The 13,987-nt window shown below is 35.4% G+C and overlaps 1 protein-coding gene across 4 annotated transcripts in view; it reads right to left on the bottom strand.

Annotated features, from left to right (window-relative positions):
* LOC121734055 (RNA polymerase II elongation factor ELL) overlaps positions 1–13,987 on the bottom strand; it is a 63,061-nt gene that overhangs the window by 32,261 nt on the left and 16,813 nt on the right. For all 4 annotated transcript variants that reach the window (XM_042124460.1, XM_042124461.1, XM_042124463.1 and 1 more), the window contains exon 2: positions 9,537–9,584. In XM_042124460.1, coding sequence (XP_041980394.1) covers positions 9,537–9,584 — 48 coding nt within the window. The remainder of the gene's footprint in view (positions 1–9,536; positions 9,585–13,987) is intronic.

Below are 13,987 nucleotides of genomic sequence, written 5' to 3'. Positions count from 1 at the left end.
TTCTGTTTAAGGTCAAACAAAATTCACTTTAAGGTCGTCGGTTAAATTACTAAAATGTTCAAAACATTCTATGGCACGGCAGTCGGCACACTCGTGAAAAGCAACGATAACGAAAGTTATTTTCTTCGCTTCGTTAAGCCATGTTTTCCTAAAAACGGGGAGTTGGGCAAACACTATCATATGTTTGTAGGGTGACAACGATGTCTTACGTTTCCGGAATTCGGTACAAGACTTTCTTAATGAGGTCACGGTAACGGTCAGTTACTTGTCTTGTTCTAAAAATACTGCTGACGTTAAATTACGATCTACGTCACAAAAAATCCCCTTTCATGACATAGATCAAATCCAAAGCCGCTATCATCGCACACACTAATTAAAGTATAGTTTAATCGTGTCCCGGGCCTGTAAAAAGCAAGTGCGCGCTACCGTGCGGCGGCGAAGTGAAAGTGAACAGCGCGCACGTACAACAGTCCCAATAAGACGACACCACCGTCCGCATACCTCCTCAATTACCACGAGGAAATCAGAACGGTTCCGTCGCGGACCGCTCCCATCGGCCATCGATACACCCAGTTTCGATTTGAGTTCCATCTTAAAATGTAAACAAAGCACAATGTAATGCTACCGATTCAAATATCATGTACGTTAAAAATATAATGACACCTAATAAATTGCTACAATTTTTGTTTACATATTTAGATGAACTGAATTGAAACTATGGATATATTCAGTTTTTTAAGACCCGGTCTTTACCATACTCATTAAAGCATTGATTGTAATTAATAAATCGTCTCTATTTAATTATTCATTAACATAATATTATTATTAATTACCAACAAGGCGTGAAGAACTGACTAGTACAATACACGAAAGGTTGCAACACGAACGATTTGGATTCAAATTTTCGCAGAAAAATCACAACGTCAATGTTACCGAATAAACAGTTTTGGCGCAGATTTGAAAATGATGTATCGACGAATGATATCAATCTTTAAAATTTTAACTATGTTGATGACAATTTAACAAAGCGCCTAAATACGGACAGCAAAATTATTCGTAAGTCATAACAAAGCTAATGTATTGAATTTCGTGATTAATAAATACTAACCGCATGTTTGGCGGATTTACATAGACGTTACTATACTAAGTTGACGTAATTTTACACGTGACGTCAATCAGCGGTTGTTTGATCTTTCAGATCTATCTTCTTGAATTACACAAAATAATTTGCATTGCAATTACGTATTTATACATTTTAACTACACTAATATAATTAAAAAACGTAACAATGGTAATACTATAGAAATTGTAATTGAAACCTAACGAAAAGTATAATATTTCTAGAAATATAATGCACCTTGTTTTGACTGGACAACCTCAGAAACAAAGTAATAACCTAGACAATGTAACAGCAAAGTGTGCTTACCACATACCACACTTTGGAAGATATAACTAACATAAAATTAAGCTCTAAGGCATTAAAATCACACTTAATAATAAACTCAAATTAATAAAAACTATTTATTATAGCTCCTTATGAACAGAAAACTTCTACAGATGTTACTGAACTCTATATCATTGTAAACCATAGTAAAACATTGTACAAAATGCTTATAATGCAAAATTGCAAACACAGAAGATTAAGCGTATGATTTATTAGTTATTTTATACAGCTTTAATAAAACTCGCGTGTCAGTAATTTGAAACTGGCTAATTTACCTATGAAACACGATAAAAAATATAGTATGTGCTAATATTGAACAGCATATTTTTCTTGGTGGTTCGAAAACTAAGGTCTTTAGAATTGACCCAAAACGGACCAATACAATTAAATACAAACACAAAGGATTGGCATTATTGACGTCAATGGCCCAATCTTGTGAAATATATCTAAGTGAAGTTGGTTCTTTACTGATTGCAACTGTCACCACTGTGAAAGACGATTGCCACGTTTACGAAAACTAGCGAGATGTAAACGCTGATGTTGATACTGATGATGACGCTGAACTGGCTGCTTTGCTTCTTTTGGTCTGACCATGTCCTCGTACACAAAACACGACCAATTTGAACGGCCTCAAAGCAACCTTAGGTTTAACACTCAGAGGTCGAATGTCTGTTTCTCCGGTTCCGCAACAAGCTCAAAACGTTAATAAATTTTAAAGCTGCTAAACGCTTCGGGTTCGAAGACCTTTAAATGGGCGATCGTGGCAATTTTCAAAATACTCATAACAAAGGTAAAACACACACAATTAGTATTGTAAATACGTAATATGACGCACGTTTGGATTGTGTAGCCTTCTCAAATTGACGGCCTTTTAAATTATAATACTAGTTTGACAAAGTTAATTACTTGTCCTGTTTGAAAACCATGAACGTGGCCCCTCTATTCATAATATTGAAGTTTGCAAAAAACAAGTAACTGATTCATATAAATTAGAGTTTAACAAAATTTTGCTTGCTAATAAGAACAACTTGACACGTGTAAAGCAAGGATGTAAGAGATAGAAATATTTTTACGTTAATGAAACTAGAAGCATCGCTATTTATCCATGTGGCTGCAATTATAAAACTAAACTATAGGTATTTTAATACACTGACAAAGACGGTATTCGCGGTTAAATTTTTTTTTACCGCGAATACCGTCGGAGGAAGAAATTACCAAAATTTTAATAATCGTCTTAGTAAACAAATGCTCAACAGGAAAATATTGTAGTAAAATGAAAATACTTCCATGAAGGAGATACAAAACATTGAAGTTAAACACAAATATATGCAAGCATAAGCTCAACGAAATTTTATCTGCAACCCAACGGGGAAAAACCGCATGCAGTGACGTATAAAACTCTGAACATAAAATAATACATGAACTTACAAGTTTTGGATTACATAATATAGAAAAACAAATGGTAAAAAGTTAGTAATAAACGAATTGTGTAGGTTAAGATTAAGAAACCTTTATGAAACAATACTTTGTGGAGACTTCGTCAAGAAAAAAAAATCATCATCCGTTCCAATTTCCAAACAGAGACCGTAATTAGGATGTCTTAAAATATAATTGTTAAACAAATAGCATAAAAATTGAGTTGTTATGTTCATTATGTCTAAATGGCCCAAAGGATACCAACGCGATGCATGAATTGAGGAATCCGAGGCGTTATAAAAATCAAAAACTTTATCCGAAGGCTTGCAAATAACGGGGTCCAAACCGACGGTCTAAATAAACAACCGTAGGACGACGACCCGACTGCATCAAATGGTACACATTTACATTACAGATTTCAACGCACATAGATTACGATTCAATAATTACGGATAACAAAATGGACTAATCCGTTACGTTGTGCGACGCATCACCAATGAAAAATCGCGATGAATAATTCGTGGCTTTTGCGGAATGTGGACAAGTGTAACAAAGCTCGGTTGACTCACAAAGTTACGGCCGCTTACTCAATATCAATAAGAATATTGCGGGAGCGTTTGTCGGTGCGAGTACGGCCATCGCACCTGTGAAGTGCAATCGCATACCCACCGCGACTGGAACCGCTGCTATTTTTACACCCTCCACTCTATCTTATTTACTATTCTCGTCCGCGACTCATTGAATTGTGGTTATTATGTGCAACTTGGATTCGTGCCAGCCGGTCGGACCCGACGCATCGACACCAGATATTCGAGAAATCATACTACGATAGCGAAGCGGTTCGAGTGTTATATTATTTTTAGAGATTTTTACAAAGTCAAGGATGTCGTCCGAGCGCGGAATCGTCCGCGAGGATCGAGGCGTTTGGCGGTTCGGGAGTCGAATATGGAAATTGGGACAATCGAGGTCGTTTACATACGATACACAAGTACCGAGACGAGAGAAGAGATCACGTCAAACCGGAGCTGGCGACGCGAACGGTGGCTCTAAACCGGTCTCAGGCGCCGGCCGACGAGCGGGGAATCGCCCGAGGATTATCGCCATGTAAACAATATTGCGTTAGTTACGTTTTTTTGAAAACAAGAACATCGAAACTCTTAATGCCACTGACGTTCTTATTTATAGCAGCAGCATCGCCTTATACGTCCGATCGTTTGCCATTTCGCTGACAATATTACCGCGTTTTTGTAGCGAAGTAACCTAGAGGGAAGCCAATTAAATCGTATATTTTGCATTAACGATTACCGACAGTTGGAGCATTGTGATTTGCAAAATGCAGTTTATGCGCAACGTTCGAGAGATGAGGCAACGCTCCTATACCTGAGGTCGACTCGGCGAGCGAGAGTTTTCGAAATGTTTAGGGTAAAAAGTTTTGTAGACAATCCGAAACTACAAACAGTGAAACGAAATCGGCTAAGTGGGTCATCATATAATTTCGCAAGCGATCGAGTGCCGCAAGCGTTAACTGGTACGCCCGAGGCGAGTCAAGGCCCGCGCTAGCGACCGCTCAACCTCCTGCTTCGACTTCTTGCCTATACCTTTTATTTATTAGCCACTAATCACCATGTTTACAATTTGTTTGGAGACAGGTGGCTCGTGAATTACCCTGTCCTACAGCTATTGCGACATTTTGATAAAAAGTCGCTAAATACTCGTCCAAAAGAATGCTTTCGTTTAAAAAGTTAAAAGAGCATCATACCATATTAAGTCTAGGGCTGAGAGAATCTCTATATCGTAGAGATTATAGAGCTCTTGAAACTGAAAAATTTCACGTTAATAGTATTTGATAGAAACAATAATCTAAGAACTGCGTGCATTCTATCTGGCCTCAGTAAATTTATAGTAAAGTTAAAGAAAAACAATATACATATCCACAAGGATATTATAAAGAAGCGTTAGAAGCAATTTGGGTCGTTGACAAGGCCGTAGAATGTATTAATATCGAAGGATATTGACATGACACAAAATTAATAAAGGAAGGCTATGATTATATGAATTAATGTGTTATTACAGCCAAAGGAGACGATATGGGGAAGACAAACGAAAAGTCAACGAAGCTCCAGATTTGCTCTACATTTTCGCTTTTTGTAGGAGACATGAAGGCAGGCTTTAAATGAGATAATTTACCTTCTCACTAAAAGAACATTTGTATGCAAACGGTTAAGGGTGGGTTTCACAAACTTACTTTAAATATAACTTTAACTGTAACCATAACAAAATGTCAAATGAACTGTCAAATTCCTAGTAAAAGTCCATAGCGGACGCCATATTTGACGATAACCTTAACTCTAACTACAACTACGCCTCTGGTGCAACCCACCCTAAGACAAACAGAGTCCTAGTCTGGCCTTTTGCTGTCTCCGACAAAAGGTAAAAACTCGATTGTCTTGTTAATGCAAATTTCATTTGACAATTCAAAACAACTGATTTTGTTTTTTTTCAACACAGCAATTTTCAACTGCCTACAAGTGTTAAATGACTAAATCGCTGCGAACAGAGTCGGGACCGGAAGTAGAGCATAATTATGGTCGTTAACTTAAATACATACAGTATATTATATTTTACGTCATATAATATAGTGGAGTAAGCAATGAGACCGTGGTTTACAGTTTGCCATGAATTTAGTCAAATGTTATAACTTATAAGTAGGAGCATAATTATATCTAGATGCGTCTATTACTCTTATGCTAAGTACTCACATACGGTTTTTCTCGATACTTTTACTCCGAATCGAAGGAAATGACATAATATTTGACATATTTAATTCCATCGAGCTGTCAGTTTTGCGGTCCACACGGTGGTTATTGCTGGATTTGAAGTAAAACTATCGAGCAAACCGTATGTGAGTATTTAGCATTAATGCTCAAAACGCTAAACCGATATTGCTGAAATTTTGTACCTATAAAGATTTTTTGAGTCCCGGGAAAGGATACAGCACAGTTTTTATTGTATCAAAAGTAACAAAAGTTACATTTGCGCAAAAGCGCAACATTTAGCTATTATGACATTTTTAGTTAAATATAATTTTATGATAGGCCAGGCTTTAACATGAATACAAACATACGTTTTAAGAGTTCAAGTACCTATTTACTGAATCGTTATTGAGTCGACAGTTAGAGCATAGTTCGTATTCAGCATAATTGATTTGACCCCGGTACTATATAATATGCCGCGATTCTGAACTAAACAATTGGTGACGAAATTCTAGAAACAGGCACAGAAGGCTTCATTTTGGGATTAAGTATTGGCTTTGACCCCATGAAAAAGTAACACAACACTTAGGGCTGAATTTATATTGACACCCCCATGTAGTTAATGTAGTAAATGCTGCCCACAAAAAATTATGCACAGATTAAATTCGTTTATTGTTGGGTAATTTGCACCAATCTTCATTTTGTCGCAATAAAAACAATTTTGTAAAAACAAAAGATAAACTTTAGGCATTACGTTAGGAGGAGTTAGGACTCTGCATAAGTCCTGGCATCTTTATACCACGATTCATCCAAATTGATTTACCAGATTAAGCATAAAGAGGTACTAGACGGATACACTTTCGCACTAATATTATAGAAATCAAACTCCATGTAGACTGTCGTGCTGACGTAATCTATACTAATAATATTATAAATGCGAAAGTATCTCTGTCTGTCTGTCTGTCTCGCTTTCACGCCAAAACTACTGAACCGATTGTAATGAAATTTTGTACACAGATAGTCTAAAGCCTGAGAAAGGACATAGGCTACTTTTTAACTGGAAAAAGGGGTTGTAAGGGGGGGTGAAAATGCGTAAATTTGTTCAAATTAAGTTAGTTCCAAAAACTGGAACAGATGGCGCCAAGAGTCGCCTAGATCGCGCTATCGCTTGCTCATATGTGCTTGCTATAAGAGGTGGTACCATGTTGAGTTAATATTTGCGATTCTTTCGATTGTTATACATGTTATTAAATAACTCACCTACGAACATAGATATCAGAAACAGTCTACCAATAATAAATAGTTTATGGGCATTGGGCAAAGCTAAGGTTGTGTAATGCATTATGCAGCTAAGTTGTGTAACGCTAAATAAGCTTTAAAATTTGGTATAAAAAAGTTTAATTAAGTTAAAAAAAATCATATTATGTGCACACTACACGGCTGTTTTGGGTATTTTGATTTAAGGGGTACCAGGGTTTTAAAATGCTTTTAAAACCCTGGTACCCCATAATAACATTAATTTTGTTGACACCGCGCTATAAACTGAAGTCCACGCGGACGAAGTCGCGGGCAACAGCTAGTCTATACTAATTTTATAAAGAGTTTGTTTGTTTGAACGCGCTAATCTCAGGAACTACTGAAAAAATTATTTCAATGTTAGATAGCCTATTTATCGAGGAAGGCTATAGGCTATATTTTATCACGCCAAGAATAATAGGAGCGGAGAAATAGAGGAAAATGTGGAAAAAACGGGGGAAATTATTTGAAAGGGCTTATCTCACGAACTACTGGACTACAGATAATAAGTAGACCACGTGAAGGATCATAGGCTATTTTTTGTGGACTAATTTGTCTGTGAAATATCTTTACGCGGGCGAAGCCGCGCGGAACGTCTAGTATAATATTATAATCGGCAAATTGATAACACACTGTCTCTCAGTAACAACGAAGAGTTTGAAGATAACTTTATCTCTGTTTTTGTAAATGACCAATACGTATAAAACATCCATACAAATTGGCTCATGTTTTTGGATTATTTGAACAACTAATGTTTTGTGACAAGTAGAAACTCAAGGAGATTTTACCAACATGCATAGTTTGGAAGACTAAAATGGATATGCAGTAAACACTAAACATAGAAGAGAAGATATTAACCCCCCGCTAACAAAGTGAGAAAAGTCCTTCCCCGTACAAGATGGGGTACAAATCAACCATGAGGCGCAATTCGTGCTAGCACACAAGAGGGCAGCCCATACAGTTTCAAACTAGGCTATCAGTTGATTCAGAAAATGTCCTAGGTGTATCTATCTACTGGAAGTTTTAAGTTGATTACTCGACTCAAACAGAGGTGAAGTTAAAGCCTCGTTGTATAAGGCAGGGTTAAAGGGATAGAAACAAGGAACCAAAACAGATCAAGGAACCGATAGACTAATCACTAATCAGTTACATGCTGCCATAAACGACAACAAGAACTTTTAACCCACTCTCACATAATTAACACTAGCTTTTTGACCGAGCGTTGCTCGGTATTCCTTAAAACACGATAAAATGTCATTTTCTAAAAATGATTCCCAGCTAGATCGATTTATCGCCCCCGAAACCCCCTATATGCTAAATTTCATGAAAATTGTTGGAGCCGATTCCGAGATTCCAATTATATTTATATTATGTATATATAATATACAAGAATTGCTCGTTTAAAGATATAAGATTAAATTGTCGTACATAATTATAAATTATAATATAAATTCAAATATCAAAACAACTCGGGGCCTCTACGTGTGGCGGCGAGCGTTTCCCAAGATTAATTTCCTAATAGTGTCCAGGTGATAAGGCCAATGATTATGTAAGTGATGGATAAGTACGTGATATTATTATATCACTCGGGTATTAAATATCAAGTGTTCACTGCTCACGCGATGGAGTATATGGTAAAACACCCATTAGTAGAGATAGAGTTATTGCTACAGAAAGTCATAATAATATTATTATTGACATTCTTACGGCCGTTCCCAATATTTGATCTATCTCTGGTTTTGCCCTACTAGAGATAGGAATAGTTCATAATTGACATAAAATATATGTCTCTAATGTCTACTGTGAGCTATTCCTATCTCTAGTAGGGCAAAACCAGAGATAGATCAAATATTGGGAATGGTCGTTAGTATGTATTAAATAAAAATCTACGGCATTCTACGGTGCCAATAATAGGATGACTGTCAACGAAAAGGTAGTTTGCCTTAAGAGGGCGACTAACCCAAAAAATCAAACATCGTCCTTCTCTCTTCGCACTCGCGCCCGTCTTTCATATGCCAGGTGAAAAAGGACGACGCGGATTCTTTGCCAAATTAGTTTTTACTCAATAACTCGATAAATATACAACATTTTATAAATCCGCTAGGTCGATCTCTCAATGGTAGAATTTTAAACAATGTGTTAAAATATTAACTTAGTTCAATGCATGGTTATGGTAATAAATGAAAAATTCGTGAAAATTAGATGCATCTTTGTGATTTTTTTCTATCGAGAAGATTTTAAGGTATCGTGTTTTTGCTCAGATTGAACTCTTCGAAATATAATGTAGTATCAAATTTTTGGAAAATGAAACTTTTCAGGGCTTATTTTCAAGTATAAAAATGAATTATTGTAAAATCGAAAATTTTGGGTTAGTCGCCCCCTTAGCGTGTCGTATGCGATTGAAGTGACATCGATTTCTTGGAAATGCAACCAGAACGTAGGTAAAAAATTATAAACGAGTGTACGAATCTGTCTAGATTTTAAATAAAAAAATATAACCTACTTACTCTTTCAGATTATAAAACTTTGAGTATGCAAATAAATCTTGAGCAATGTATTTAACGAATAACGTTTGTGCCCTAAATTCTTACTAATGCTAGTAACTAAAATACAAAACAAACACTTACCCCTTCATTGCCAGGTAGGAACTGTATTTTAGGTTTCGCTAATCTATCCTGAAACAGAAAAAAATAGATTAGTATTAGATAGCAAAATAAAAGAGCAGACATTAGTACATATATGTATAACATCTTCTCCCAAAGTCTTTACAAAAAATGTAGATATTGTACATAATATCAAACTGCAATCAGTTTGGATAGGATTCTACAATACAGTGGTTCCTTTGTAGTACGGGTTTTTCCTTATTACAATACGTTTTTGCAAGGCGTTGGCGATTCGCGCAAAATTTGTTGCAAGATTACAAAATGACGCAATCTTTTTGATGGGAAAGGGTTATCGAAACCTTTGTCTAGTGATGCTTTATGGCTGGTTTACATGATTCCAATTCAGTAATCCAATTAAGCGCTTGTTCGCTACTGGAACAATATAAACGGCACTAGAATGCAATTTAGTGCACTAGAATACTGGAATGGAATACCGCTATTAATTTAGTAAAAGTTAAGTTTGGCCTAGATGTAAGAAATTTTACTAAATTTTGAAGTTTTATGAGGACGCCATGGTCGCCTGTTTGTAAATCTTCTAATTATGTTTTTTTAATGCCAAGATCATTACCCTCCCTTTTGGCTTCGCCGTAGTCGGGTAAGCAATGACGCTATCGCGGGGGAGTTTTGTACTAAGGCCGATAACGGTCTATACTCTATAGTCATCGTATAATAGTGCTCAATCTTCATATTGAAGTACGACGAACTGTGAATCATCGTAATTCGTAGCCCTGCTCCGTTGACACAGGTCAGCAAATCTGTTTTTTGCGTTTTGTGTTCAATTATTATTATTACTAGCTATTTGACCGAGCTTTGCTAGGTATTCGATATATATATATATATATATATATATATATATATATATATATATATATATATATATATATATATATATATATATATATATATATATATATATATATATATATATATATATATATATATATATATATATATATATATATATACATACAAGAATTGCTCGTTTAAAGATATGGGTGATTCTACAAAAATTGGGTAACTCGCTGTCACCAGTCAATATAATTATATTAAAAAACATTATATTTTAAAGATTTTATACTTAATTTTAAAAGTATGTAATCTCCTTTAATTTGTCACTCAATTTCAGAGACGTAATTTAATTAGAAATTGTATAAAATTAAAAGAGTATGCTCAAACGTCAGTTCTTTGGCCTGTCACAAACCCAAAAACCTTCATTAAAATATTAAATAAGAAAAGAGAAGCTGAATGATCAAGCTACCTCTTCAAATAAGTTGAACTAGCAAAGAAAAACAAAGATTACAAAATATACTTAAGAAAAGGAGAAAGGGCAAAGAAAAAAATGTTAAAGAAACCTCTAAAGCAAACGGTTAACTTGAAAAAATTGGTCAAGTGCGAGTCAGTCTCCAGCACGAAGCCCTCGTGCCATAAAATGGCTATTTTCGTATGAGAGCTCCCTTTAAGTGTTTACTTTATTTTAATTTTATCATCTACTATGAAAGAAGAAAAAAAAACTAGTATTTTGTGAACATTTCAATTGCCCACCTGGTGCCATTACTGACATTGAGTTAAAAGGACAAAAAAGTATATATTATACAAAGAATTGTATAGGAGACCCCTTAAATATTTATTTTGTTATAATTTTATTGTTTATTATTAAATAAGTATTTATAGAGTACATAAAATTACCTGGTTGCATTATTGACATCGACCAAAAAAGGCACAAAAATCACGTTTCTTGTATGGGAGCTCTCTTAAATAGTTATTTTGTTTTTATTTTTGTATTTTCGTTATAGCTGCAACACAATTATACGTCATTTGTGAAAATAAAAACTATCTAGCCATCGCTGTTCTTGAGATACAACCTGGTGACAGACAAATAGATATACTGACGGACAGATGGACAAAAAACGAAAACTTTAGTTCTGTTGTTTGTTGATATTAATTATTAATGTATACTGTTAAGTAAAAGTGCTTAAATGTAAAAAAATGTCCCCACATTATTACAAAATATTTTTCGATATATAACTTACTAAGAACTTGATACATTAAAATAATTAAAGTGATATAATTATAGTATATAAGCGTTTATATAGCATATAATGTCATATATTTCTAATATGTTTGCGTTACATATCAGTACTGTGTCATCTTCGTCAGTCCTCTGGCAGTCAAATTCAGAAAAATCGAAATATTTTAAAAACTGCTCTAATAAATGACTGTCCCGATTTGCAACAATATATTCATTATATAACCCATCTTTTAAACCCAAAGATGTCTAAATTTAACATAAAAACTACAGTAAACAAAATAGCCCTAAAAGTTATCGAATCTTATATGGGTGGTTTGTAGAACCACCCATATAAGATTCGACAAATTATCAAGTTATTGCATGGCTTATACCGAATTAAGAAATTCCGTAACGAAAATAAACCTAACACCGACCACTCCGACAGTGCGGCGTTGGGGTGCGTCTAACGTCGTTTCAGTTCGGCAGACTTCGGCACGGTGTATGTGTGCGTGCGACTAGACGTATGCGAATTATAATTGCATAAGTTGATAATAAAATGTTATGCAATAGCTTTACCGCGGCAATCCCCGAGTGCCACACGTATTTCTTATTTTATTACACCATTCGTTGTAAGCAACCTTTATTATATCTAAACTGATTCATCCTGGATTACACTGCACAGTTTATTTTATTAGGTTTTAATCCTCTTAGCTACTTACATCAGAAAGAAACTGTTGTTTATTTTGTATTCCAACTATGCATGTAAAAAGCATGTACCCCTACAAAAATGTAATTTCTAAGCTGATAGTGAACAGGCTACGTTATTTGGTAGAGTTATATCAAGTGAATAGTCAAGATCTATCGGCTGAGTTTGACATAGCCCGACGAAATTATGTAGGTCCGCGATCAATGAATCAATTTTTTTACATGTTTAGTCGGAGACAGCTGGATATTATTGATAAGCCATTATCAGGCCCTGAAGATTCGAGGACGGAAAATCACATGATCGATCACAGCGTATTGATTGCAAAATAACTGCAAGTAAACAAATGAACACTGTCTGAATGTTAATGAACGCGAAATGATGACTGATACATGATTGATAATAAATTTTATGGAGAATCATCTATCATTAAATTGTCTTTCAGTAATCACATTGCAATATCCTTAATTAAAAGACCATAAACTTAATGTCCTGTTGACGAAATGTGCGAGTATGTTACATATACTTGCACCATACAAGCTAAGGAGGCTTATACGATCTAAAATAGGATCTAGGACATCTTAAAATGTCACTTCTACAATTGCCATATTCAAGGTAAAAATTATATCACTGCTGCTTCAGGAGCTATCTTAAAATCTGCCTGCAGCTGCCAAGGCAATTATGTGAGGTTAGTCCAATGTTTTAAAAGCTTAGGCATAAAGATTAGACTTTAAGATTATAAGATTTTAAGAAGTTAAAAGCCATTATTTTTATTTACTTATTAATGCATGTAAACTCAGCGAATTATCTAGAAATTAACGACTCAAAGATATTTTAGCTGGCTTTAATTGAACTTAGGAAGGACCTAAAATGGAAATACTGAAGGAAACTGCAAATTCCAAATTTTCGCAGGTCAAGGAAATCATGTTGGTCACCGGCTTATACAAAACGGTCAAATAGGAAGTAATTAATAGGGAAAATAATAAAACTGACCTCATTAATTACTTTCAACAAATTATAAAAATTCATAGCGCGGAAACGATTTTTGATCTTTATGGTTTCGTTCTGGTGAATAAATTCAAACATGTCGTCTAAAAACCGTAAAACTAGACGTTATTACGGATAACATTTTTTCGGGATAAGACGAAGTAGCTACTGTGCATAGATCTAGAACAGGGGTTCCCAAACTTATTTTGAGAACGAATTATGTTTTAGCGCCCATTTTGTTCCAATTTAAAATGCATCCAGATGAAATCACCCCCAAGCCTCTACACGCACGCCCAATTTTTCTGGTTCTCACCCCCTTTAGACCTTCAGCGCCCACAAGGGGGTGTTATCGCCCACTATGAAAAAGGCTGATCTAGAAGAAAGAACTTGGGATCTTGCGAGGAAGGGATCCTGGATACTAAAAAATACTAAAGTTGACGAAGGAATGATTCCCAATAATAGGAAAGTATAGCTAACGTCGTAATTAGACGACAAGAAACCAAACTAGTTGGGTAACGAGCAACGAGTCAAGTCGGCCACAATAAGTAAGTGTCGGCAAGTCGTGCTGTTGCACAACCCGCGCTGGTCGAACGCGAGAAACATAACTAGGCTGGGCAGCTAGCAATGGCGATGATGTAAACTTAAAAATTGCTTTAGTTACTTACTTAACTCCAGTTGCATCGCCCAGCCGAGAGGGGCCGACACGGAACTAGCCTC

The sequence above is a fragment of the Aricia agestis genome, chromosome 15 (genome assembly GCF_905147365.1).
Source record: "Aricia agestis chromosome 15, ilAriAges1.1, whole genome shotgun sequence".
Taxonomy (NCBI): domain Eukaryota; kingdom Metazoa; phylum Arthropoda; class Insecta; order Lepidoptera; family Lycaenidae; genus Aricia; species Aricia agestis.
The sequence above is the reverse complement of the archived record's forward strand: the minus strand, read 5'-3'. Positions and strand labels throughout refer to the sequence as shown.